Raw genomic sequence first — 27,781 nt, forward strand, 5'->3', positions numbered from 1 at the left:
GGTTTCATCATGTTGGCCAGGATGGTCTTGATCTCTTGACCTCGTCATCCGCCCGCCTCGGCCTCCCCAAGTGCTGGGATTACAGGCGTGAGCCACCATGTCTGGCCTATCTTAAGATTTAATATTGTTTTCTATCTTGGGTTTTACACTCACTTGGGAACAGTTACCCCTTTCTTCTTGCCTATTTCTTCCTTTTGGAATGGGAATGTCTATTTGATGCCTGTCCTGCCATTGTATCCTGGTAGTAGATAAAACAGGCTCACAGCTAGAGGGAAATTTACCTCAGGATGAATTGTGCCTTGAGCCTCACCCTATCTGATTTAGATGAGTCTGGAATTTGGACTTTTGAGTTGACACTGAAACAAGTTGAAACTTCTGGGCTACTGGGATAGAATGAATGTATTTTGCATGTGAGAATGTCATGAGTTTTGGGGGCCAGGGATAGAATGCTATGATTTTAATGTGTTGTCTGAAGTTCATGTGTTGGAAACTTAATCCCCATTGCAACAGTGTTGAGAAGTAGGGCTTTTAAGAGGGGATTGGATCATGAGAGCTCTGCCTTCATGAATGAATGTCATAATGGCAGGTGTGCATTCATTATCATGAGACTGGGTTTGTTATAAAAGTGAGTTTGGCCCTCTCTCACCATGTGATGCCTTCTGCCATATAACAACACAGCAAGAAGGCCCTCACCAGGTGCAGACTCCTCAATCTTGTAGTTCCTGGCCTCCAGCACTGTTAAGAAATAAATCTCTGTTTTTCATAAAGTACCTAGTGTTAGATATTCCATTATAGCAGCACAAAGTGTACTAGTTGCATTTGTGTTAAATATGCACATACTGAGGCCCGGTGTGGTGGCTCACGCCTGTAATCCCAGCACTTTGGGAGGCTGCGGCAGGCAGATCACCTGAGGTCGGGAGTTCAAGACCAGCCTGACCAACATGGAGAAACCCTGTCTCTACTAAAAATACGAAATTAGTCAGGCATGGTGGCACATGCCTGTAATCCCAGCTACTCGGGAGGCTGAGGCAGGAGAATTGCTTGAACCCGAGAGGTGGAGGTTGCGGTGAGCCGAGATTGCACCATTGCATTCCAGCCTGGGCAACATGAGCAAAACTCCGTTTCAAAAAAAAAAAAAAATTTATATATATATACATATACTATTACTCCACTGATACAGCATCATATTTGTTCTCTGTGTCATTGCCAAACCCTGTGATAAGTTACCTTGAGTGTGAAAACGTGTGCTCCTCCTCACAGGAGTAGGTTCCAGCTGTTGCTTCTGAGGGTCAGGAGTCCATTTTGAAAAAGAATAGACAGATAAAAATTGATAGTGCTTTCTCTTTATTTCTGATGCCCATCTTCTTCAGAGGTTAAGAAGAAATGACACTGATGTACAAATGATTCACCAAGGGACTCTCGCCTGACTCTACCCTTGCAGGGGTGGAATAAATCCCTTCTATTTTCAAGTCTATTTGTCCCATTTCTGTTTAGACATAATTTGAAAGCCAGCTTGGACCTTGTACTTTTCAATTATGTTAACGTAAAATACTCATAATGAATGCAGTATGAGTTTAAGGTGAGCTTTTCAGATCCTATAAGTGCATCCTAAGTAACCACAGGCTTTAAGATAAGGAATATATGCATTTAGTTAAGGCAGAAATCGCATAAAATTTCCATGAAAAACCATGGTCAATCCAATGATGCACTTTTTAATACAAGTTTATCTGGAAACTGGAAGGGTCAAAAGACAACAAAAAAGCACACACAAAAAAATCTCACTTTTAAGCAAATCTATAACTTGAAAAAAAAAAAGCCTAAGAATATTCTGAGAGTGGTACATAGTTTTATAGTAGCCACAGTAACTTCCAGTGACTGGCAAATTTCTTTCCGTCAGCTGGCGTGTGTGGTGAATGGAATTCCCATGAACAGCTCTTGCACCCTTCCACTTTCCTTCTACAGGCCTCAGTCTTGTTTCCAAAGGTGACTGCAGTGAGGATGTAAGGTCCATGACCTCTAGGGATAATGCCATCCACTCAGGAAGAAAGACACTGAGAAACTCTAGGGATATCTAAGTGCACATCACAGGGTGAGAATCAATTGTGGAGGTTTTAAGAAGACATTTGAATTTTTGCCCCTAATCAAGAAGTGTTTTGCCATCTGGTTTACATTCAAGAACTAGTTGGCTCATCATTTGCAGAAATAAACTTTCCTCTAGATTAGGAAACTTCATCATGAGATCTGAGATATACTGGTTTGGAAAGTTTCCTCAGTTTCTCTTGGCTTCGAAGTCCCCGGCCTTGGAGTGGGGTAAGGCCCATTGGAGGCAGATGAATCTGAATAAAAACAATAATACGACGAATCATACTCATAATCATTGCAGCAGCTCGTATTCACTGAGGATCTACTCAGAAAGTACCATATCCTCTGCTACGTGCTGTATCTACATTGATTCATTAATCTTTACACAAGTTAATCCTACAACCTCATAAGGGATTATTATTCTAATATTTACAGATGAGGAAATGAAACCTCAGAGAAGTTAAAAAACTTGCCTAAGGTTATACATTAAGAAGGGAAGCCAGGATTTGAACCCAGATCTGTCAGATTCCAGAGCCTGTGCTCTTTGCTATATTGCCTGCATAGAGGAGAAAAAACGAGCATGGATCACATAGCAAGTTGAGAATCCAAAGAAGGGGAGAAAAGTGTGTGTATACAAAGATGTTCTGCACATAGCAGAAAATTGGGATCAAACTAACTGCCTAGCAAGAGAGGGGCTGGTTAAATTATGGCTGGGATGGTTAAATTTTCTTTCTTTTTTTTTTTTTTTTTTGAGACACGGTTTCACTCTGTCACCCAGGCTGGAGTGCAGTGGCATGATCTCAGCTCACTGCAACCTCGGCCTCCCAGGTTCAAGTTATTCTCTGTCTCAGCCTCCCGAGTAGCTGGGATTACAGGTGCTCGCCACCACGCCCGGCTAATTTTTGTATTTTTAATAGATATGGGGTTTTGCCATGTTGGCCAGGCTGGTCTCAAATTCCTGACCTCAGGTGATCCACCTGCCTTGGCCTCCCATAGTGCTGGGATTACAGGCATAAGCCACCGTGCCTGGCCTAGGATGCTTAATTTTTTGTGTCAATCTGATTGGCGATGGGTGCCCAGATTAAACATCATTTCTAGGTGTATCTGTGAGGGTGTGTCTGGAAGCGATTAGCATTTGAATCAATGGACTTAGTAAAGCACACGGCCCTCCCCAATGTGAATGGGCATCATCCAATCCATGGAGGGCCTGAATAGAACAAACAGGCAGAAGAAGGGGAAGCGGCTCCTTTTGCTTCCTGCCTGTTTGAGCTGGGACACCTCATCTTCTCTGGACCTCAGACTGGGGATTTCCACCATTGGCCCCTTGGGTTCTCAGGCCTGGGGACCCAAATGGAGTAATACCAGCAGCTTTCTTCTGGGTCTCCAGCTTGCAGATGGCAAATCCTAGGACTTCTCAGCCTCTATAATCACATGCACCAATTCCTTATAATCTCCTTTCGGCCAGGCACAGTGGCTCACGCCTGTAATCCCAGCACTTTGGGAAGCCAAGGTGGGCGGATCACGAAGTCAGGAGTTTGAGACCAGCCTGGCCAACATAGTGAAACCCTATATCTACTAAAAATACAAAAAATCAGCTGACATGGTGGCGGGGGCCTGTAATCCCAGCTACTTGGGAGGGTGAGGCAGGAAAATCGCTTGAACCCGGGAGGTGGAGGTTGCAGTGAGCCGAGATCATGCCACTGCACTCCAGCCCGGGTGACAGTGCGAGACTCCGTCTAAAAAAAAAAACAAAAAACAAAAAAACAAAAAAACTCCTTTCAGGCGTATCTAGATGTATCTCTGTCTAGATATATAGAGAGCCAATTCCTCATAATAAATCTCTTCACATATACATCTAGCTGTCCCTAGATCTGCATATCTTCATTCTACTGGTTCTGTTTCTTTGAAGAACCCTAACACAATGGCACATTCTTACAATAGCATACAATGCAATCATTTAAAAAAGATTGGGCTGGGCGTGATGGCTCATACCTATAATCCCAGCACTTTGGGAGGCCAAGGCAGGCGGATCACTTGAGGCCAGGAGTTCGAGACCAGCCTGGCCAACATGGTGAAACCGTTACTACTAAAAGTACAAAAATTAGGTGGGTGGTGGTGCACCTGTAATCTGTAATCCCAGCTACTCAGGAGGCTGAGGCAGGCGAATCCCTTGAACCCAGGAGGCTGCAGTGAGCCAAGACTGCGCCACTGCACTCCATCCAGACTAGGTGACAGAGTGAGGCTCTGTCTCAAAAAAAAAAAAAAAAAAAAAAAAAGATTGAGGGAGAGCTACATACAAAGACGTGCAGAAGACATGAAGTAAAATAAGTACACAGTATAACATTATATCCAGAATCCTACATATGTAAAGAAAATGTAGGTACATGAATATAGAAAAAAAGACTAAAAGGGTGTACTACCAAACTAATTAGGTTGACTCACTACAACATAAAATTGCTGTTTTTGTAGCTAAAAGAGTTGAATATTGGCAATTTTCCATTTAACAGTTAAAGTGGTCACCCTCTACACAATGAGAAATTTTTTTTTTTTTTTTTAAGAATTTTGGGCTGGGTGCAGTGGCTTACGCCTGTCATCCTAGCACTTTTGGAGGCCATGGTGGGCAGACTGCCTAAGCTCAGGAGTTGAAGACCAGCCTGGGCAACATGGTGAAACCCTGTTTCTATTAAAATACAAAAAATTAGCTGGGTGTGGTAGTGCATGACTGTAGTTCCACCTATTCGAGAGGTTGAGGCATGAGAATCACTTGAACTGGGAAGGCAGAGGTTGCAGTGAGCAGAAATCATGTTGCACTCCAGCCTGGGCGACAGAGTAAGACTCTGTCTCCAAAAAATGAACAAACAAAAAAGAATTTTGACCAGGCATGGTGGCTCATGCCTGTTATCCCAGAGCTTTGGGAGGCTGAGGTGGGAGGACTGCTTGAGCCCAGGAGTTCAAGACCAGCCTGGGCAACACAGTGAGACCTCCATCTCTACAAAAAATTAAAACATTAGCTGGGCGTGGTGGCACATGCCTGTAGTCCCAGCTACTTGGGGAAGTGAGGTGGGAGAATCACTTTAGCCCGGGAGGTCAAGGCTGCAGTGGGCCACGACTGCACCACTGTACCTAGCCTGGGTGATGGAGCGAAGACTCAGTCTCCACAAATAAATAAATAAATAAATAAAACTTATTTTAAATTAAATTATTGTTTTAAATTTATGGTATGAAAGAATTTAAGAAAAAATAAATTTATATACATTTATTATTTTAAATTCATATAAATTTGAAATTTATTTTGTTTCTTAACATTCTGAATGTACTATTTATATAATTTTTTAATTTTAAATTTATATATATAAATTTTATTTATTTTTTGAGACAGGGTCTCGTTCTGTCACCCAGGCTGGAGCGCAGTGGTGTGATCATGGGTTACTGCTGCCTCAACCTCCTGAGCTGAAGCAATTCTCCCACCTCAGTTCCCCAAGTAGCTGGGAATACAGGAGTGTGTCACTATGCCTGGCTAATTTTTAAATTTTGTGTAGCAATGGGGTCTCACTGTGTTGCTCAGGCTGGTCTCGAACTCCTAACCTCAAGTGATCCTCCTGCCTTGGCTTCCCAAAGTGCTAGGATTACAGGCATGAGCCACAGTGCCTAGCCTGGATGAGAATTTTTGACCATTTTTACTTTCTACTTTATGCATTCCTTTCATGTTCGAACTTTATTCTTTTAGTAACAACAAACCTGCCTTTTATAATTAAACGCATTTCCATAAAAAAGATGAAAGTGAAAAGAGAAAAGCTCTACAGCGTGAGCTGGTTTTCCCTTCCATACGTGGAAAGCTATGTAAGCAGGATATGTCATGCATTCATTGACATTTTACTTTGTTGTGATGGGCTGGCAGCATGCAATGATAGCTTATTTCCAACATGCCTCCTACAGCAGCTCTGGGCTTCTCAGCAAGCACTCGCCCTCTTTTACACATTCTTGGAAATAACTGGGTTGATGAGGGTAAGTACCCAGCACTTGTTAACTGGAGTCACACTTACTGGCCTGGGGTAAGGAATCTTGTAATGCAGTCCAATTTCAATCCTGGCTGTGCATTCATCTATACACTGTTTAATTAGGTCTGTGTCCGTGAGCTATTAAAAGGGAAAAAGAAATGAGGCTGATAGTATATTTCTAATGGTACATAGAGTATAGGTATACATTTTCTCAAACTTTTTTAGTTCACTAGCCAGTAAATGAAATGTTGCTAATTTGGAAAATCAAAAGCAATTTAATATTAAAGCTTACCATAAACTTTTAAAATTGTTAAAGTAGGTAAAAATAATTCAAATAATACAAAAGGATGTAACATAAAAACTACGTTTCCCTCTTACTCCTCTATTCCAGTTCCTCATCTCGGAGACAACAATTAGCAGTTTCTTGTGTGTTCTTGCAGGGGTATTCTATGTATATGTGAAAATGCACATGTATGTAGAAGCTGATTATTTTTCTCACACAAACAATAGCTCCCTTTGTTCTGAACCTTGCTTTTTCACGAACGTAACTTGAAGTTCCTTCTATATTCCATCTATAGAGCTGCTCCCTTCTTTTTAACAGCTATACAAAATTCCAACAGAAGGCTTTATTATAATTTAACCAATCTCCTACCCATGGATAATTAAGTTATTTCCAATTTTTTGCTATTATAAATGATTCTGCTACGGATCCCTCTAAAATTACTTTGCTTACATGCATATGTATCTAAAAGATGAATTCCTAGAGAGAGAGGACTGCTAGGACAAAGGTCACAGATTCATGCATTTTAAATTCTCACAGATATTCCCAGATTACTCTCTAAGTTCACACCAATTTACATTCCTACCAAAAATCTATAAATTATATTCCCACCGGCACTGACTGAGAGTGCTTCTTCACACCCCCCTCATGTTGATTAAACTTTAAAGTAACCCCATGGTTTCTGCAAGTGCTGTCCTGAAACCCCCAGAGTAAGACACTGGAGAATGATCTACACCTCTTAAACTGTCAACTGCCTTGGCTCATTAGTAAGGGGAACAAAGGGCTTTTGAAATTCCAAAATAGTCAAATCATGGTAATCCACTTTCAATTAAAGGAATAAAAAGTTCATTCTGAAAAACAGCCAAGTAGGAAAAGGGGAGAAACTCTTTCATTCTGAGGTAGGAAAATGAATCAAGACGTGGCTCTGCTAGGAGTTTGCAAGTGGACTTCAAAGCTGAGCTAGGATTGCATCAGCACCAGATGACACCCACGCAGCAAAGCCTAGGTCCATGTGGCTTGGAAATTTCAAGGGCGTTCCTGTCCTATGGTACCTCTTGGAGCAGAGAAGAGTTCCAGGAACAGCAATGCAGAGAACCACGGCTGTGAGTCCCTTGTGGCAGAGGCCCAACTTTCTGACCTCTGTGCTTCTCAGAAGCCACTGATTTGCTGTCTGTGTTGGAAAAGAGTTCCATGTTCTCGTTTGCCCACTGAGATTCAGAGCAGTTCATGGGATACCTTTGGATTATTAAACTCTGAAGAGTAATCAAAGTTACAAGAAACTCCTTATGTCTGCATGAGGGACTAGGAAGAAAGAAAAAGCCCTTGACAAAGATATGGTTAAGGGGGTTGGGGCTTCCGGGGCTTCAGCTGGCTATCTGAACAAGCTTGGGCTAGAGTACTCCAAATTCAGTCATTCACGGGCTGGCTGCATGATTCTGCCATATCCACATACTACTTACATTAATGTTAAAATTTTTCATTAAATGGACTCTCTTAAGCAATAGTATTTGTGAAACTGTGGTCTAATATTCTCTTTCCTTTATAACACATGCTAAAGCAAGTACATATCTTAAAATTAAAAACCCATGTACCTCTTCCACCCACTCCCAAATAATCTCATTACCATCAGTGGCACATACACCTCCCTCTGGCTCACTCCTCGAGCCAATCCAAGCCGAGGCATAGGAAGGGTTATTGCGATAACTGAAAACCGAAAGTCTTGAGTAGTCTTCAGGTGAGTGAGCGTGCAAAGGTTTATTGGGCATGTACTATGATATCCCCAACACCGCAGGCTGGACAGTGCCTTCAACTATCAAAGTTATTACTTGGGCAGAACAACTCTGATACCTGAAGCTACAGAAAAGGCACAGTGGTATATAATCAATGGGTGCAGTGACTGCTACAGACAGCAGGAATTCAGAACAGGCGGCCAGCATGGGGTTGAGGGGGAAGCAGAGAAACTGAGGAAGATTTCCTGGAGGAGGTCAGTTAAACTGAAGTATTTATAGCTGCTCATTCATTTAGTGACAACCACAAGGAGGTCCCTTGGGATATACTAGAAAAGTATAAGACCTTGTCTATATGTTCAAGGAACTGATGATCTGGTTGGGAAAACCATGCCAACATAAATAAAATAAAGAAGAAAAAGGAGAATATAAACAACTATTTAGGGATCTCCAAGCCTTTTGATCATCTACTCTTTTTTTGTTTTTTTTTGGTGACAGAGTCTTCCTCTGTTGCCCAGGCTGGGGTGCAGTGGCATGATCTTGGCTCACTGTAACCTCTGCCTCCTGGGTTCAAGAAATTCTCGTGCCTCAGCCTCCTGAGTAGCTGGGACTACAGGCGTGCGCCACCATGCCCAGCTAATTTTTGTATTTTTAGTAGACAGGGTTTCACCATGTTGGCCAGGCTCATCTTAAACTTCTGACCTCAAGTGATCCACCGGCCTCAGCCTCCCAAAATGTAAGGATTACAGGCGTGAGCCACCACACCTGGCCAATCACCTACTCTTTTCATTGAAATATTTCTGAGCCCAGAGCCCCCATATATGTATTTATATTAATTTATAAATGTATTAATTTATAAATTATATGTATGTACTAACAAGTTCATTGTAACTGTGTACCAGACAGACTTTTTAGAAAGATGAAAGGATAAATAGAAATAGCAGTTGTATTTTATTTCCATTCCTTAGAGGATTGTTTAAGGACCTCATGGGGTACATATACTCTGGTTTGGCAAGCATGGTCTATGCTAAAAGCAGAAAAAGTTTGGGGAAGCTGGGTTTGGAGGAAGGTCAGAAGGGTAGAGAGAAACTTCATAAGTCAGCCTTGAAAAGCCAGAGGCGTCAGGGATTCAGAGAAGGGGAAGTTGCTGCAGATTAGGAGGGCTTCTGTGGTAACGCTTTTTTTTTTTTTTTTTTTTTTAAGAGACAGGGACTCGCTATGTTGCCCAGGTTGGTCTCAAACTCCTGGGCTCAACTGGTCCTCCAGCCTTGGCCTCCCAAAGTGGTAGGATTACAGGCATGAGCCACCATGCCCAGCCTTTGTAGCACTTTTCTCAACTGTAATTTTATATTTCTTTTTTTTTTTTTTTTTTTTTTTTTTGGAGACGGAGTCTCGCTCTGTCACCCAGGCTGGAGTGCAGTGGCGCAGTCTCGGCTCACTGCAAGCTCCGCCTCCCGGGTTCACGCCATTCTCCTGTCTCAGCCTCTCCGAGTAGCTGGGACTACAGGCACCCGCCACCACGCCCGGCTAATTTTTTTGTATTTTTAGTAGAGACGGGGTTTCACCGTGGTCTCGATCTCCTGACCTTGTGATCCGCCCGCCTCGGCCTCCCAAAGTGCTGGGATTACAAGCGTGAGCCACCGCGCCCGGCCTATATTTCTTTCTATTTAACTCAAATGCCTTTGACAGCTCTGTCTTGGTTTGGCTTATGTTTGTCTTCGACATCTAGTCTTGTGTTTGGCACATAGTGGGCAATCAAATATTTGTTGAGTGAGGAATGAGAACAAAGAGTTGCAGAGTGGTGACAGGAGCTGTGACACCAATGGGCCAGTGGGGAAGGGGAGGCACTCCTGTAGAAAGATGACCCTGCTTTGGACCACTAAGCCGTGGTGAGGTCCTTCAGGTGGCCAGGCAGAGGCCAAAGCCGGGGATTCAGATGTGACGGCTTAAATCACAAGGTGGCTGCATGTTGCACATGCCTCAGCACAGAGGGCTGAACTTCAGAGGACCCCTGCAGCTGGGGGGAGGGTGTGTGATGACAGGGCCAAAGAGAGACAGTCAGAGGTCAGAGAGGGAAAAGTGGTGACAGTAGACTGTTAGGAGGTTTCATGAGGGGAGCAGTGACAGCGCTGAATCCATTAGATCAGTGAGGAGGCGGAAGAGAAATCAGGCATGAAAGCCTTTTTCTGTGCTTAGTGCCAGGCGGTCTTCCCCGGAGCTAACAGCTAACGCTTTAGGGTTCGTAGGGGTGGGTCCAATCTGGCTCCCTGCTGTCTGTGTGTGCAGTTCCCTTAAACCTGCTACTGGAGACACTATTTTACCCAGTTCTGTGGTCCCAAAGGGCAACCTCACTCTGCTAGCCAAAGAGGCTTGAGTTCAAAGCTGTTATGAAGGGAACCTTGTGTCTTAATCCTATTCTCTTCCTTCTAAATGGGTTTATATTTAGAGGCTTTGAATAGTTTATGAATTGGAAAAACAACAACAACAACAACAAAAAACCACTTTCCTGCACACCTCCTATGGGAGTGGCCAGCTACAGGTACAGTATGAGGACTGGCTCCTCCTCTGAAAATTCATTGGCCTGCTCATGTCACCTGGCTCATGGGGTCTTCTGAGGACACTGAGCCACTTACTGGCTGGCTTGAGACCTGGAACAAGTGAAGAGAGAAACACAGGCTTCCCAGTGGTCAGGCAAGCTAGCCAAGCTGTGCACTGGCCCCTTCCTGCCCCACGTTCTGCCACCATGACTGTGCGGCTCAGCCCTCTTGATTAAAGACCGAAAATAAATAAACAAATATCATAAGGAACAACTCTCCTCTGCACAATCTCCAAGTGGGGCCTACTTACATTTTTGTTTTTCCGGAACAGCGTTCTGGCTTCATTTAGTATGTACTGTTTTTCTTTGATGGTGTCTTCCATCTGCCCTGATGTCGCCTGCCATTTCCTCGCAAGCCTGAAAATGCTGCGGTAGAGGCCAAGGACTTCTTGTCGTGTTGCCGTTGTCATCTTCAGACCCACCAAAATAGAAGAGGGAAAATTTACATAAAAATGCAACTTGACAGGAGGCAGCCAGGCAGATGTACAGTTTTTTATTTTATTTTATTTTATTTTTGAGATGGAGTCTCACTGTGTCATCTAGGCTGGAGTGCAGTGGTGCAATCTCGGCTCACTGCACGCTCTGCCTCCTGGGTTCACGCCATTCTCCAGCCTCAGCCTCTCCGAGTAGCTGGGACTACAGGTGCCCACCACCACGCCCGGCTAATTTTTTGTATTTTTAGTAGAGACGGGGTTTCACCGTGGTCTTGATCTTCTGACCTTGTGATCCGCCCGCCTCGGCCTCCCAAAGTGTTGGGATTACAAGCGTGAGACACCGCGCCTGGCTGATGTATAGTTTTTTAATCAAGACCTTTAATTAGTCTAGAAATAACTGCTCTTTCTCAACAAATCTGTTGGGTAGCATTGCCAAAACCCTGTAATAGAAACACCGTTATCTCTCAACTGGCTTTGTAATTCATCCCAAGGTTGAGGGTTGCTCAACCACACCGTCTGCCATGGTGGCCACATTTATGAACACAGCAAAACCAAAACTCACACTTATTATTCTTTAAGCCAGTCCAGTAAAATTATATTACTCACCTGAATGCCTAGGAGAAGGCATATTTTGGATAACTGAATTTTCTAGTTAAGGGAGAAATGGAATTTAATCCACTGGTTACAAACTCAAGTGCCTCTACGGCCTGGCAGGTAATATAAATGAGAGGACCTGCTTGGATGGGCACAGTGGCCACCTGGACAGGAAATGCCCCCTTGAAAGGGAATAGTTGCCATTCAGCTCCAGCCAGCAGCTGCCATGTAGAAAGAAGTGCCTAGGAATGCCAGATTTCCTGATAGCTTAAAAATAGGTGGCAATCCAGATTTTAAAACTATGACATCTCAAAAAAACACACTAAGTCATTATTTTTGAAAATGTGAGGCCAGGCATGGTGGCTCACGCCTGTAATCCTAGCACTCTGGGAGGCTGAGGCAGGTGGATTGAGTGACCTCAGGAGTTCGAGACCAGCCTGGGCAACATGGTGAAACTCTGTCTCTACTAAAATACAAAAAAAAATTAGCCGGGTGTGGCAGCATGTGCCTGTAGTCCCAGCTACTTGGGAGGCTGAGTCAGGAGAATTGCTTGAACCCCAGAGGCGGAGGTTGTAGTGAGCCAAGATTGCGCCATTGCACTCCAGCCTGGGCGACACAGTCAGACTCCGTCTCCAAAAACAAAACAAAACAAAAAAAAAGTGAAGACTGTACAGGCCAAACAAAATGAGTCTGTAGGCTCAGTTCCACCCAGAGGTTGTCAGGTTGCAATCTCTCTTTTAGTCTGTCACAACCTTTTTGGAAATATTTCTGAAAATCGTTGGTCTACTTTCTTGTCCAATAAGCATAATCAAAAATCTTTCTGATGACTGGCCAGGTGCGGTGGCTTATGCCTGTAATCCCAGCACTTTGGGAGGCCGAGGCGGGCGGATCACAAGGTCAGGAGATTGAGACCATCCTGGCTAACACGGTGAAACCCCGTCTCTACTAAAAATACAAAAAATTAGCTGGGCGTTGTGGCGGGTGCCTGTTGTCCCAGCTACTCAGAAGGCTGAGGCAGGAGAATGGTATGAACCCGGGAGGCGGAGCTTGCAGTGAGCTGAGATCCGGCCACTGCACTCCAGCCTGGGCAACAGAGCGAGACTCTGTCCCAAAAAAAAAAAAAAAAAAAAAAATCTTTCTGATGACTGAAGATCTCAAGGCCTCTCTGGGTTTTTAGTCTCAACCATCAGTTTTAATTTCAGAAGACGTGGCCAAGAGAGAACTGACGTAGGTATATTCCATAAAGCTAAATGTATTTTTCAAAAGCATAATTCCCAGTATCTTTAAATTCGTATTACGAAATATTTCAGATACAAAAAGATATAGAGGCCAGGTACAGTGGCTCATGCCTGTAATCCTAGCAGTTTGGGAGGCCGAGGCAGGTGGATCACTTGAGGTAAGGAGTTCAAGACCAGCCTGGGCAACATGGTGAAACCCAGTCTCTACTAAAAATACAAAAATTAGCCAGGTGTGGTGGCAACCACCTGTAATCCCAGCTATTTGGGAGGCTGAGGCACGAGAATCAACTGAACCCAGGAGGTGAAGGTTGCAGTGAGCCAAGATCACGCCACTGCATTCCAGCCTGGGCAACAGTGACTGTCTCCAAAAAAAAAAGAAAAGAAAAGAAAAGAAAAGATATTGAGACCAATATAATAGCCATACAGTTACAACAGACCTTAAAGAATTATGTATCCAGTAGAAACCCCCACTGTACCCCTTCCAAATCACATTCCCCTTCCTCTCCTAGAAGGAATCACTATGCTGAATTTGTTGTTTATTGTGCATATCTTTACACATAACATTTATAGTATTGCTTTGCAAGTTTTATTTATTTATTTATTTTTATTATTATTTTTGACACAGAGTTTCGCTTTTGTTGCTCAGGCTGGAGTGCAATGGCACAATCTCGGCTCACTGCAACCTCCGCCTCCTGGGTTCAAGTGATTCTCCTGACTCAGCCTCCCAATTAGCTGGGATTACAGGTGCGCACCATCATGCCTGGCTAATTTCGTATTTTTAGTAAAGATGGGGTTTCACCATGTTGGTCAGGCTGGTCTCGAACTCCTGACCTCAGGTGATCCACCTGCCTCGGCCTCCCAAAGTGCTGGGATTACAGGCATGAGCCACCACACCCCGCCTGCTTTACAAGTTTAAAAAGTTTATAGGTAAGTTCTGCAATTTGCTTTATTTGCCCATAACAGTCATAAGATTCATCCATGTTGTTACACATGGCTCTGGTTCATATATTCTCAGGGCTGCAATTCAGCCTGCTGTATGAAGATATCCCAACGTACTATCTATTTTGCTGATGGATATTAGGTGTTTCCTTTTTAAAAAAAATTATTTAAGGCCGGCTGGGCGTGGTGGCTCATGCTTGTAATCCAAGCACTTTGGGAGGCCAAGGCGGGCGGATCACGAGGTCAGGAGATCAAGAGCATCCTGGCTAACAAGGTGAAACCCCGTCTCTACTAAAAATACAAAAAAAAAAAAAAAAAAAATTACCCAGGAGTGGTGGCGGGCGCCTGTAGTCCCAGCTACTCGGGAGGCTGAAGCAGGAGAATGGCGTGAACCCAGGAGGTGAGCTGGCAGTGAGCCGAGACTGGGCCACTGCACTCTAGCCTGGGTGACAGAGCAAGACTCCATCTCAAAAAAAAAAATTATTTAAGGCCACGTGCAGTGGCTCATGCCTGTAATCCCAGCACTGTGGGAGGCTGGGACAGGCAGGTCACTTAAGCTCTGGAGTTTGAGACCCACCTGGGTAACATGTTTTTTACAAAACATTCATCTTGTAAAAAATACAAAAATTGGCCAGACGTGATGGCACGTGCCTGTAGTCCTAGCTACTTGGGAGGCTGAGGTGGGAGGATCGTATGAGCCCGGGAGGCTGAAGTGAGCTGAGATTGCACTATGAGCCAAGACTGAGCCCCTGCACTCCAGCCTGGGTGACAGAGTGAGATCCCATCTCAAAAACAAGCAAACCCCAACAACTTATTTAAAAACTTCAGGCTGGCTCCAGTGGCTCATTCCTATAATCCCAGTACTTTGGGAGGCTGAGATGGAAGGATCATTTGAGGCCAGGAGTTCAGGACCAGCCTGGGCAATATAAAGAGACCCTATCTCTATAAAAATGAAAAAACAAAACAAAGTATTTCAGCCCCCCCCCCCTTTTTTCATAACTATTTACATTTCTATATCTAAAATAAATTCAGGGAAGCTAGAAAAAAAAAAGTCCCACTACTGGAAGATTCTGATTAGTCAGAATCAGAACAATGAATATTGTACGGCCTTGAACCAGAAGACAGGGTGGGAAGACAAGGAGGGCAGATTTGGTGCGTAAGTAGCAAGGCCAGGCAGCTGGACACCTCATTCTGAGTTCTGGGTTTTCCTCTAACAGGCTCATCAGGATCGGGAAGTAAGCTGCTCACTGCTTGCTTTTGGGAACATGATCCATTTTCAACTTACAGAGGGAAAGGCATAAGAGGTGGAGATAATATGCTTTAGGGTAGTCCTGAAATTATGAGAATTTGAGCAGCTAAAGAATGCAGATTGGAGCTGGAAGTGGGCATGTTTACCTCAGAATTCTAAGTACTTGCAAGGAATTCACCTTACAGAGAATTTCTCTTTTCAATATGAGCACTTACCCTGAACCTGATGACGTTTCTTGAGGTTTATTCTTTTTTTTTTTTTTTTTTTTTTTTTGAGATGGAGTCTCGCTCTGTCGCCCAGGCTGGAGTGCAGTGGCGCGATCTCGGCTCACTGCAAGCTCTGCCTCCCGGGTTCACGCCATTCTCCTGCCTCAGCCTCTCCGAGTAGCTGGGACTACAGGCGCCCGCCACAACGCCCGGCTAATTTTTTTTTTGTATTTTTTAGTAGAGACGGGGTTTCACCGTGGTCTCGATCTCCTGACCTCGTGATCCACCCGCCTCGGCCTCCCAAAGTGCTGGGATTACAAGCGTGAGCCACCGCGCCCGGCCGAGGTTTATTCTTGAGTAAAGAATGAGCCAACTGATGAAAAGCTTCAAATACTACTTCACCTAATTCAAAGGTTAAAAGGACCAAAGTTATATTCAATACCAATTCTGAGTCTATGAGGCTGCACAGAAAAAATGCTTACAAGGAATTCATAAAAACCAAGAGAGAACATCATGCTTTGTGGCTTATTGTAATAAAAACCCAGATGAGATGATGACATTTTTCCTGGTAAGGAAACAGGTTTCCGAGTTTCTGGCTCTCCCTAAAACTCCATGGTTTTATGTGTGTATTTTCATACATGAGTCAGTTCCTGTGAGGTACAGGGAGTCTGTAACTAACATCTCTTAATGATTGCTTCACTTCTCTGTCATTAACAGACAGAACTTCTTGACTGCAAGACACTTGAGAAAAGTGACGAAGGTCAGGCATATTCAATCAGCAGCAAGGTTTTTTGTTGTTGTTGTTGTTGTTTTGAGGCAGGGTCTTGCTCTGTCACCCAGGCTGGAGTACAGTGGCATGATCACGGCTCACTGCAGCTTTGACCTCCCAGGTCCAGAGTAGCTGGGACCTCAGGCGTGTGCCACAACAACCGGCTAAAGCAACCTTCTCTAAAAATCTAACTTTAATTGGTTTCCTTCCATGACTCTAAGAATCATTGCTTCAAACTCTAACTGATCATATGCCATAATCTGATACACAAGCCCTGCAATTAGGTTAATACCCTCAAGGTAATGAGCAGTGCTAACAATTGGTACTTAATAGGACTATTTTCAAAACACTTTAATTAACGTTTAAGTGTTTTGAAAACTAATCCTGAAAGGGATTTATGTGATGTCTCACTCTGCAACATCAGGTGACCCAGAAAACCCAAGTTCCAAAGATTTCCCGAGAGAAGGGTCTAAAGCTGTCTTCACCATTGTGTACTATTAAATCTAGCCTACCATTTCCTTCCAAGTCTTGAGAGAAAAGGCAAGAAAAGAAAAATGCTTCTTTTGTTCTTTTCTTACAGGTCTTTGAGGGAACCATGTTCTTTCTTGCCTCAGGGGCACATATCCATGCTGTTTTCTCTTTCTAGAAGGCTTTCCCCTGACCCCCTCCCTTTTACCTGACCAACCCTATTCATCCTGCAGTTCCCAGTGAAAATATGGATGTCTCAGAAAATCCTCCTGCTTCCCTCACACCCATTGGGTTGGGGCTCTCTGTTGAACCTTCTCACAGGTCCTAATATTCTTCTTTGTATAGCACTCCTCACTTAAGTAATGGTTTGTTAAAGTCTTCCCCCAGCAGACTCTCACCTTTATGGGGGACAATGATCACATTCATCTTATTTACTGCTGAATTCTCAGCACCTAGAAAGGTATATAATCAGTATTCAGTAAATGTTTGCTGAATAATTGAGAGTATCCTGTGCTATAGAAAGTTTGTGGTTCTGGAAACAGAATCAGCCATATATTTTTTTAAAAGTTTAAAAAGCTCTTTTCCTTTTTATATTTTTGTCTTTGTTCCTAGAAAGCAACTCATTTAGAAAAATCACCTTTTCCGAATATGGATTTAATGGCTTGAAACCAACATTTATTGCTCTAAAACTATCAATTATCTCTCACAATTAATGCGAGACTAAGGAAGCCCTTTCCCTTCTTTACTATATCAGGGGTTGATCTGATACAATGGGGTCTGCTGGGATTTTCTTACCGGCAACACATCAGGAATATTCAGTAGTTTACAGGACCACAATTCAACTGCGGTCTCAGCTGGTCACGAAGTCTATCCATGTAGATTTTTAAAAGTTAACCTTCTGGCCGGGCACGGTGGCTCACGCTTGTAATCCCAGCACTTTGGGAGGCCGAGACGGGTGGATCACGAGGTCAGGAGATCAAGACCACGGTGAAACCCCGTCTCTACTAAAAATACAAAAAAATTAGCCGGGCGTGGTGGTGGGCGCCTGTAATCCCAGCTACTCGGAGAGGCTGAGGCAGGAGAATGGCGTGAACCCGGGAGGCGGAGCTTGCAGTGAGCCGAGATTGCGCCACTGAACTCCAGCCTGGGCAACAGAGCGAGACTCCGTCTCAAAAAAAAAAAAAAAAAAATTAAAAAAAAAAAAAAGTTAACCTTCTATAATCTTTATTCTGAGACTGACATTTCTTGCAATTCTTTACTCCTTTTCATCTCCCTAACCCCCAAATCCCAGAATGAAGAAAGACAGAAGATATGAGGTGTACATGGAAAGAAATGGGACTAGAAGCTGGTCTCTTTTCTTAAAAATCACGCCCTGTTATAACACAGGGTTATACATGTATGGAGGTGAGGATCATTTCCAAGCCTCTGTGATGTGCAGGTCTATGCAACTAAGAAAAGGCTGACAGATGTTGCTGCCAGTGTGTTTTGGCCTCTGGTCATAGTTAAGAGATGTGTCCCCTAATGCCAAGTGTCCCAAAGATTGGTTGGGGAGGTGATCTTAGATATACAATACAAACTGTATATTAGAATAGCCCATCAAACCCATAATTTTGAGCGATTTAGATTTTATGTGATATACAGCTTCCTTTAAAGAAATGAATTAAAAAACTTTTTAAGCTGGTTTCAAATATAGGTAAACAGCAAAAACTGTGATGTGGAGCTACTGCTCTAAGGTGCCTTGCCATGTCATACTTCTGTCTGTCTTGGCTGAGTCTTCCTCTGCCTACAATGTCTCCTTTCTGCTAGCCACTCCATACCATCAAACAGACACCTACTTGCTATTAAGCTTTTCCAAAGCAACCTTTTCCTTGCTTCTGTCATGGCCAGCAGATAGTTCTGCATTTCTTTCACTTTATGTTTTTTCTTCTCTGAGTCTGAATTCCTGGAGGGCAAGGATTGTATCTTGTTCATTACAGTAATAAAAATATTAAAAGTTACATTTGCTTTGCATTTACTGTGTGCCAGATAATTTGCTAGGTACTCTATATATGCAGATACTACCATTACCCCCATTTTACAAAGGAGGAACCTGATGCAGAGATTAAGTAACTTGTCCAAGGTCACACAGCTAACAATAGGCAGGGCCAGGATTCAAACTCAGCTGGTCTGAAGTCAGAGCCCATGCTTTTAATCACGAAATACAATGTTTGATCTTATTAAATGTTGAATGTCTGTTGATTGCTTTAAAGAGCTTAGCTAGTTGTGACAAAGGGAACTAAATAATTCTAGTCCCTCTCTATACAAAGAGCAAAGGAAGCAATTTTTTTGCACATTGATGTGAACTGCAATAGTCTTCCCCATTTGCCATCTGCCCCTGCTCCTAACCTGCAACCGCCCTTTTTAATTATGTTACACACCAGCATGCTCTAAGCAGGCTGGGCACATGGCTGCACCACTTTGCTCTTCCATTCCCTGTGGCAACCCTGCCCCCTCCAACTCCAATGGAGCCGACATAAAAGCCACCAGTGAAGGGGCTCACTACAGTGCTACTACCTGGTAGGCCTTACTCTTCCCTTCCAAGGATCCATCCATCCATCCACTCACTCAACATTTATTGAAGGTCCACCATGTGCCAGACACCTGCCGTTTCTGGGGATACAGTGATAAATAAGCAGCCATGGTCCCTACCCTCCTTGAGCTTATATTCTAGTGGCAGAGGCAGATGATGTACAAGAACAAGAATTTCAGATAGTCATATGTACTCTGAAGAGTAATAAGATACAAATGAGCAGAAGTGGGGGTTATTTTCTGGGTGGTCAGTGACATTTGAGCTGAGTCCTGAATGGTGTGACGGAACCTAATAATGGACCCAGGTAAGGGGAAGCTGGTGCAAGAAGGAACAACAGAAGCAAAGGATGTGACGTGGGAATCGACTTCAAAGATGAACATGAGGCAGGGCATGGTAGCTCATGCCTATAATCCCAGCACTCTGGGAGCCTGAGGTGGGAGGATTGCTTGAACCCAAGAGTTTGAGACCAGCCTGGGCAACATGGGGAGACCCCATCTCCATTGAAAAATAAAAATATTAGCCAGGCATGGTGGCTCATGCCTATAAGCCCAACACTTTCAGAGGCTGAGGTGGGAGGATCCCTTGAGCCCAGGTGATAAAGGCTGCAGTGAGCTATGATCACACCACTGCACTCAAGCCTGGGCAACAGAGTCAGACTCTGTCTCAAAAAATAAAAATAAAAAAGATGAACATGAATGCAACAAGAGCCTTTGGGAAAGGGGCCACAGGTCCACAGAATCCAGCACAGGTTGGGGGTAGGCCTTGGAAAGGCACTTTGTTTCTGGTCTTAAGCACAAAAGACACTGGTAGATTTTATGCAAGCTGGAGTAACATGGTCTGATTTATATCTTTTTAAATACACTGTATATCAAACTACTGTATATCATAACTACTTATAATTCCAACACTTGTACAGATGGCGAAACAAGATCTTGCCTAATGCCCCTAATTAGTTGACAGGAGTCAGGGTCAAGAGCCAAAAAAGCTGGATGATTATTTTCCTGACTGACCATAAGCTTTTCTGTTTTCATTTTGGAGTCAGTAATGGGGACTCATAATGGGCAGTGATCAGTCTAAAAAACAAAAACAAAAACCAAACACCAAACACCCACTCACTCTGCCACTCACTGTCCAAAGTGCAGTGAGAGGGTCTGGGAAGGTTCCAAGAACTTACTGTACAAGGCATACCTAGACACTTGGTGTGTCTACATCTAGTTCTACAGGAGGACTATGGAAAGATCTGCTGGTATGAGGGGCCTCATCCACTGTGCCCTTTTTCCCCACCTCTGGAACAGTTCCCCTGCCTTTGGAAAGACCGTTGCAGCACGAACACTTAGGAATTTAAGAGCAAAGATGAAAATTCCCTTTCCCCAGATGAGATTTATAGAAGTATGACTCTGGTGTCAGGAATGTCCAAATTCCAAATGCTGGACTCTCATGAGGCTTTGCCTTCTAAAGAAAATGTGTTGCAGTACAAATAAGAAAAGGGACAAAGGCAAGAGGAATTTACCCTGATTTTCAAGCCCCAGGAAGTTAAACACCCCTTTCCATTTATTTCAGGAAAGACCTACCCCTAGGTGGAATTTTTTCCCTCGTCAGAACTCATGACCGTAGTATAGTCAAATTTCTCTCCCAAGTACTTTATGATTTTTTTAGCAAGGAGGGGGAATCATAAACTCCACCCAAATGAAATCATGGTCTTCTGTGCTCATTATGTGCAATGTCCTTCTTTTTGCCATAGGAAGCCTCTCTAGTTCATACAACTGAAATACTCTTTCTTTGCCTATTTGCTGCTTCCACCTTTTGACTTCCATCACTTCTGGATGGGTGCCCTTTTCACACTGGGGCTGGGTCAGTGTCCCGGCTATGTGCACTCCTAGCACCTCTAGCATACCCCTGTCATAATGTTCATCCTACTCTATCATAATTTTGCGTGACTTACCTTTCTTTTTCCACCGTGTGTGTTGCAGGGAGTAGGAGGTGGGGAGAGCAGGGAGAGATTTGGGACTGTCTTGTACATTACATGCCTAGGCTGGCGCATAGTTGGAACATGACAAATATGTATTAGAAGAATAAATTTACACACACAGAATGGTCATTGATAACGTATATTCTCATCCTGAGATACACATGATGGTATCTGGACAAGCTTCCCAACTGATGATCCCAGAGCATTGAAGGGTTAAATACTAATTAGCCCTGACTAGGATGCTTTCAAGAGCAGTGTGTGTCAGGATAAAGAACTGGAGACTCAGTGTTACTTGGGGAGGAATCCTCATCAGTTTCATCCAGAACAGCGTAAGAGACACAGTTACGATGTAACCCTCACTCTTAAGTTTTCTTAAGTCTGGTTAGGGTTTGTCCACTGGACTGAAATACCTTATAATATTTCCATGAAGTTTAGAACCAAACATAGAAGAATGGGGTTCTGATACTTTTTTCCTGAAAAACAAAATCCTTTTGGGGAATAAGGTCCACTATACTCAATGATCATGGGTTAAAATCAATCTAGAAAACTGTGACTTAAAACTGTCATTTGGAAAACCTCTACGGAATTGAAATGCTCTTGATAATGTCAGAGCAACCAGACATTCTTGCCTTGTATAGCAGAGTAGGGAATGTCTGTCCCATTTGTAAGGAATAGCAGATATAATACGAAATAAATGAACATTTATTTTGGGCTCTGGGTGGACAAAGCTGGGTTTGAATCTTGACTTTACCCCATTGGGCAAATTATTAACCTGCCTGAGACTTGGTTTCTTAGAATGTACAATGGGGTAATAGCAGAACCCCTTTCAGAGTCGTAAGGATTATTCATGAAATAATCCATGTACATCACTTAGCACTGAGAGTTAACAAAGGCAAATGTTACCTGAATAGGAGGAAACAGAGGAAGAATGAGGCCTCTTTTATCTATGCTAAGCTTTGTCTGAATAGGAGAGAAATGTGTGGCCTGTTGGTGAATTTATTGCTTTGTGGTAGTAATGGATTTTCCTAAAGCTGTTTCCCTCTGATCATTAATAATCGCTGTACAGCAAAGGGCTATTGTTCTTTGGTATGAGTAAATAACCCTGTTGGAAGCACCGCTTATCTTCAGACCACAGCGCATACTTCTTACTGGAAATATAATGCAGGTGCCAACACCAAAGGCATGACCAGGCTTCCCTTCCTATTTTTCTTCCTTTATCTCTTACTCCTTGTTTATCCCTCAGTGCACTTTTCTCTTAGATCTGTTATACTCCCTCCTTTTTGGTGTACACCCATATTCTTACCACAATCAAATAACCTTTAAGTGAAATTGTTCTCCATACATTTCTGGTCCCATATCCTCCCCTCTATCAATCAAACACACACACACACGCGCACACACACACACACACACACAAAACCACAGACTTATTTCCTGTTTCAGATTCAGTTTTTGGTTACTAGAATCCAAAAAGGGAAGTGTAATGCCACACACGCCACACACTGTTTTGCAAATTTCAGGATATGCTTGTGTGGTATACTTAATCATACCACAGCTATTTTATGAAACAGCATCTTTTTACACAGAAAATGACAAGAATACGGTCTGTCAGCAATAGGGGGCAGGGAGGAGAGGGTGGATGGTATTTTTATTTTACCTAAGGGAAAATAATTTAGTTTAGGCCCTGTAATATGGGAAATTTTTAGAACACAGGGCCAAAACAAAATATTAATGTCTGAAAGACTTCTAAAACGTCTATCCCAAACAAGATCACAGGAGGCAAGCACACCCATTCTAAACATATCACACCAGCACCGGAGCGCACACAAGATTATATTTGTACAGGGGAACTCCAATCAGGCTACTGTAACCAAGATAACAACCAACGGATATACAGCGATTTTTTCCATCAGGGATAGAAGTTCTAAATGAAAAGTTATGGGCCCCTCAATTCAAAAGAAATGGAAGTATGTTTCCTTATTAGCATATTTTAACAGGCAAAGAAAAGGTACCGGTCAGTCAGAGGTGGTGAAAAGCAGTTACCAGTTACTAGTAGCAGAAGGCAGTGGAAGAGATGTAGGGGAGGGGCTGGAATTGAAGGCCAATGCTAAAGATCAACCATTCATTCATTCATTCATTCATAACTCCCCAGCCAGGATCTTTCACCCTTCATATCAAGTCGAGAAGTCTGAGAACACAAGACACTGACTTAAGTTCTTGCTTTGTGATAGTTTTCTGAGGAACTGGATTAGGAAACTGACCAAAGAGCTTTGCATGCCACACTAGATACAGTTGGGGCTTTCTAGCACCTGACCCTTGATGCAACTCTCTGATAAATAACCACATTCTGTGCAGGGGTCCAGGCCTTCAGGACAGCTTCCTCCACCATCAACTAACTACTGAATGCGCAACTTTCCCATCTGCAGAGGCACCAGAGCTCCTCAGTAGGCTAACTCCCTTGAGTTTCACATGCAGAGAATGACTAGCCTATATAGTATCCTCGAGTTCCTCCAGTCCAATGCTGACCAAGATAACTTTCTGTGAAGGAAATGTTCTATCTGCTCTGTCCAATAGGACACACACCTGTCACAGGTAGCTACTGGCACTTGAAACATAATGTGTTGGAGGACCTGAATTTTTATTTAAATAGTCACATATGGTCAGTGGCTACACAGGGATAGCACAGCCCTAGACCAAGAATTGCAAATCAAATGCCTACAGGGGTCAGCAGGTAGCAGGAGAGGAGAGGCCTTTTTGGCAAACCCTGAGCATGAGCCATATAGGACAGGAGGCAGCTCTTCAGCTCTGGCTGACAGTTGCTGTGTAGGAACCTCTAGGAACTTCAGGCTGGTGTTGTCAGATTGTCGGATTTTTCAAATGAAGCCCAAAGTCTGGATTTTGATGTCCAATTTTTAAATGTTGGCAAGTAAATTTAAAAAAGAATTTAAATCACTGTGTGGGCTGAACAATATGTTTGCAGGCAATATCTGTCTTGTCAGTATGCAACTTCAAATCTAGGCCAACCCTTCAGCTCAGAGAGAAGAGCTTTATCCATGGCCACTCTGCTGGTCAGTGGCAGATCCAGGATCGAAAGCCAGGCCTTCTTATTCGTCTTCTGATACCCTTTACACTATAGTGTGGAACTGACCGTAATTGTGGTGGGGTTGGCAGCAGTGGCAGGGACAAAAGCCCCTTTTTGTGAGAAGCTATTGGATTGTATGGCTGATACCTTATGAACACAGTGTTCCTGCCCAGCTACAACCACCATATGGATAAGGCTCTGTACCAGGAGCCAGGAAGACACAAAGAAGAAACAGTCCCTGGGGGAGACAGCCATATAAATAGACAATTTATCCAAAAAGTCAGGTTTTCTATAACGGACACAAATTACCTGAGCACAAGTCCAAAAGCACTGACAGCTGGGAGAGGGAGGGAGGAAAGAGATTAGAGCCAGGACTTAGCTTCTACTTGCTGTTGGTAGAAGCTGGCAAGTGGGTGGATGAGACTCACTGATTACGGAGATGGGTCCCATTATCCCAGGATATTAAGGGGCCTCCTCCTTTGATCTCTGAGGTCTTGTCTGTGTCGTCTCCTTTGCTGACTTCTCCTTCTCTGGGTACTCTCTAAATGGTAAGAACCCAAGGGATTTAGGGGTCTTCCTCTTTTATTTACACCCTCTTCTTAGGTAATCTGGGAGCTCCTCCCTGCCTTCCTCATTTATTATCTCCAACTATGATTTTTCTCCGACTTATATATTTAACTTCTTGACAACTTCATTTGACTTGTTAATAGACTTATCAAACTTAATATGTTCAAAAGAGAACTTTCGATATTCCTTTCTAAACTGTTTTCCCGTAGGGAGTTAACCTTGGTTCCTCCCTCTCCTACACACTTCACATCCAATTCCCCAGCAAGTCCTGCAAGCACTACCTCCCAAATATATGCTGAATGGAATTCTCTCCATTTCCACTGTGACTGAGGGCCTTTTCTTTTTTCTTTTTGAGACGGAGTCTCACTCTGTTGCCCAGGCTGGAGTGAAGTGGCGCGATCTTGGCTCACTGCAACCTCCGCCTCCCGGGTTCAAGCGATTCTCCTGAGTAGCAGAGATTACAGGCGCGTGCCACAACGCCCAGCTAATTTTTGTATTTTTAGTAGAGATGGGGTTTCACCATGTTGGCCAGGATGATCTCGATCTCCTGACCTCGTGATCCGCCCGCCTAGGCCTCCCAAAGTACTGGGTTTATAGGCGTGAGCCACCGCGCCCGGGCCGGCCCTTTCAACACTATCTTTACCTCTCCTTTGTCTTACAGTGCAACAGTCTCCTAACAGGTCTAACTACTTCCACCCTTCTCTATCCAGCAGTCAGAGCGGATTTTTAAAAATGTAAATCAGGTCAGGTCACTTCCCTTCTTAAAACCCTTCAGGTACACATTAGCCAAACCCCTGCCTTGGGCTAAAAGGCGCTGCTACAGTCATGCCACTTCCCCAACTACATCACAGAGCACTCCGGCCCTGGCTCTGTCTGCTTCAGCCACATGGCCTTCTGGCTGTTTCCAACCTAAAAGTCCTTCTCATTGGCTCTTCTCTCTACCCAGAAAACCCATTGTCTCGGATCCCCGCAAAACCGTGGCCTCCTTTGAACGGCCTTACCCGACTTCGAGGGGCCCTCCCCCCATCTTCTGTCACCTCATCCGGTCTTGGGGGGGGCATTTCTCACTTGCTGATACCTTCTTTATTCATTTACTTAACTCTTTCCTGCACACGAATGAAAGGTAACGGAGCAACACCCTACTCTCAGGTTTGAAGAGCAAGGGAATTACGAAGCTGGCTCTCACGGTCCTAGGGAGTCTCCGTTCCTGTACGGGACCTGGTTTGGGTCAACTTTCCCCAGCCAGACATCTCTCGCCCCCGGAGCGGCCCCTACCATCCCCCATTTACATTCGGGGGTCCAAAAGATTCACAGCCTTCGAGGGGGCCCCACGCCAGCACCTGAGCGTCCCCACACCAGGCCTCCCCTCTTGGACGCGCGAGCCACTTCCGTGAGGCAGGTCCCCGAGGCCGGCGGCGATGACACTGAGCCGCCCCCGCGAAGCTGGGGTCACACAGGCCCGTCTCCCGGCAACGCCGCAGCCCAACCTCCAACCCATCCCTGCCCGTGGGGAGCCAACCCCTTCCCCGCGAGTCTCCCGCGCCTGGAGTCGGCGCCTCCATCCCCTACACTCACTCTGCGTCAGTCCTGCCTTCCCCCACCCACAGAAGCGCGCAGCCTGCGGCGGGCTGGGAGGAGGCGGCGCCAGGAGCCTAGCAGAGCCGTGGCTGACCGAGCACAGGCGGGTCCAGTAGGCCAGGCCGGACCAAACCACCGGGCCCACCTCTGTGGGAGCACCAGTTCCAGGTCTGGGGGAGTCTCGACTGACTGACTCTACCCATCTCCCGCCGCATCCAACAATAAGCTGAGCTCCTCCTCCCCCTATTTTTCCTTTACGCTTTCATTATCCTCCCCGCTCCATTCCCGTAAAACAAGAAAAAAAAATGGTCCAGTCCAGCTCCCTCCCGGTTGCTAGGTGTTTGCCCTTACTTGGCGACGGCTTCGTACGTCTTTACGTGCGTCGTGACGCAATCTTCCACTCGTTCCCTCCTTGCCCCTCTCCCATTCTCCCTCCTGGAGCTGGCGGCCGGCGGGGTTACCGGAAGTGATGATGCAGGAGGCGATGGAGGGGGCGGGGCTTCGGGGCGGCCGCCGCCGGTGGGCCGCAGATGAAGAGGAGGCGGTGGCAGTGGTTGGAGAAGAGGCGGCGGCGGCGGGGGTAGGGAGCCTGGAAACGCGAGCGGGGATGGTAGGTGATTTGGACCCGCCGGGCCGCCGTCGTTTCCAGAAAGGGTTTGACTGGAGGAACCTCTGGAGCAGCTGTGAGTTTTGGGGAGGGGGGGGAGTTGAGGAAAAGGCGGGGGGGCATTGAGAGATGAAGGGGCGGGGGTTGGGTACCTTCGAGAAAGAGGGGTGGAAAGGGAGGAGTGGAAGTCAGCGCGTTGTCTGGACTGGTCCCTCTGAAAGAAGAGGCTGTGAGGGGAGCCTGTGGCGTGTCAGCCGCAGGGCTCAGAAAACTTACCTACTGTCCCTGCCTCCCCACCGCCAGCACCCCTCAACCCAGGGCCTGGGGATATGGGGTTGGAGCTGCCCTGGAGCGGGTGCAGACTCTGGTCCTCTGTCCTGGGTGAGCGCTGTGAGGTAGGAGCCCTAGGGGGAGGTGGTGGGTGAATCTCCCAGCTCCCTCCGCCCTCATTTCCCTCCCCACCCCCATCGTTGTCTTTAATCATTAACAGCCCTGGAATTAAGGGGCTCAGACCTGAAGGCCTTTTTGTGCACCTTTGCTATAAACGATAACCATCTGTGTCCGAGGTAATGGGGCTGGAGGCTTTGCCTGTATCCTCTATAGGAAGTGGGACGGGGTGACAAATGTATTGTTTGTTCCTCCACCCTCCTCCCCCCCGCCGCACTTCTCACCCCTCATCCTCCCCCATGTACACCCCTGGTTTCCACTTCAATTTTCTGTGGCTGAGTGGCAATCGTGGGTTTCTTTTTCTTCCCCTTTCCTCCTTTATGGCACTTAGTGCCTTGGTTACCTCTTTTGAATTTGGTGTTCAGCCTCTATCCCAGATCTT

At 44.9% G+C, this 27,781-nt stretch overlaps 2 protein-coding genes across 14 annotated transcripts in view; one reads left to right on the top strand and one right to left on the bottom strand.

Annotated features, from left to right (window-relative positions):
- Nucleotides 1–1,327: 1,327 nt before the first annotated feature.
- On the bottom strand, nt 1,328–27,559 carry LYRM1 (LYR motif containing 1). Of its 9 annotated transcripts, XM_063612131.1 has the most exons (7): nt 26,108–26,237; nt 24,629–24,741; nt 24,510–24,537; nt 10,935–11,093; nt 10,721–10,735; nt 6,126–6,218; nt 1,328–2,336 (listed from the first exon to the last, which is right to left on the bottom strand). In XM_063612131.1, the coding sequence occupies exons 4-7, from the start codon at nt 11,091–11,093 to the stop codon at nt 2,220–2,222; spliced, it is 384 nt and encodes a 127-aa protein (XP_063468201.1). In that variant the 5' UTR covers nt 24,510–24,537; nt 24,629–24,741; nt 26,108–26,237; the 3' UTR covers nt 1,328–2,219. The 9 variants fall into 9 exon arrangements, with proteins under 9 accessions (XP_063468201.1, XP_055089098.2, XP_063468202.1 ...); XM_055233123.2 differs by lacking the exons at nt 10,721–10,735; nt 24,510–24,537; nt 24,629–24,741; nt 26,108–26,237 and adding exons at nt 26,697–26,934; nt 27,229–27,356; nt 27,466–27,559; XM_063612132.1 differs by lacking the exon at nt 10,721–10,735 and having other exon boundaries at nt 26,108–26,350.
- Nucleotides 26,382–27,781, top strand: part of DCUN1D3 (defective in cullin neddylation 1 domain containing 3) — a 46,740-nt gene continuing 45,340 nt past the window's right edge. Inside the window, exon 1 of one of the 5 annotated variants that reach the window (XM_055233115.1) lies at nt 26,382–26,513. The gene's annotated coding sequence lies outside the window, so the exon portion shown is untranslated. Of the gene's footprint in view, nt 26,514–26,876; nt 27,029–27,238; nt 27,348–27,781 lie in introns of those variants that run through there. The other 4 variants (XM_055233117.1, XM_055233114.2, XM_055233113.2 and 1 more) reach the window with 4 other exon arrangements.

The sequence above is a fragment of the Symphalangus syndactylus genome, chromosome 11 (assembly GCF_028878055.3).
Source record: "Symphalangus syndactylus isolate Jambi chromosome 11, NHGRI_mSymSyn1-v2.1_pri, whole genome shotgun sequence".
NCBI lineage: Eukaryota > Metazoa > Chordata > Mammalia > Primates > Hylobatidae > Symphalangus > Symphalangus syndactylus.

Coding starts and splice junctions, on each gene's coding strand:
- LYRM1 (XM_055233123.2), bottom strand. CDS start 27,507: ATGGTTATCGTTTATAGCAAAGGTGCACAAAAAGGCCTTCAG. Junction 27,357..27,465: donor GTGCACAAAAAGGCCTTCAG/GTCTGAGCCCCT, acceptor ACCTCCCCCTAG/GGCTCCTACCTCACAGCGCT. Junction 2,337..6,125: donor AGATTCCTTACCCCAGGCCA/GTAAGTGTGACT, acceptor GTTTTTATTCAG/ATTCATCTGCCTCCAATGGG.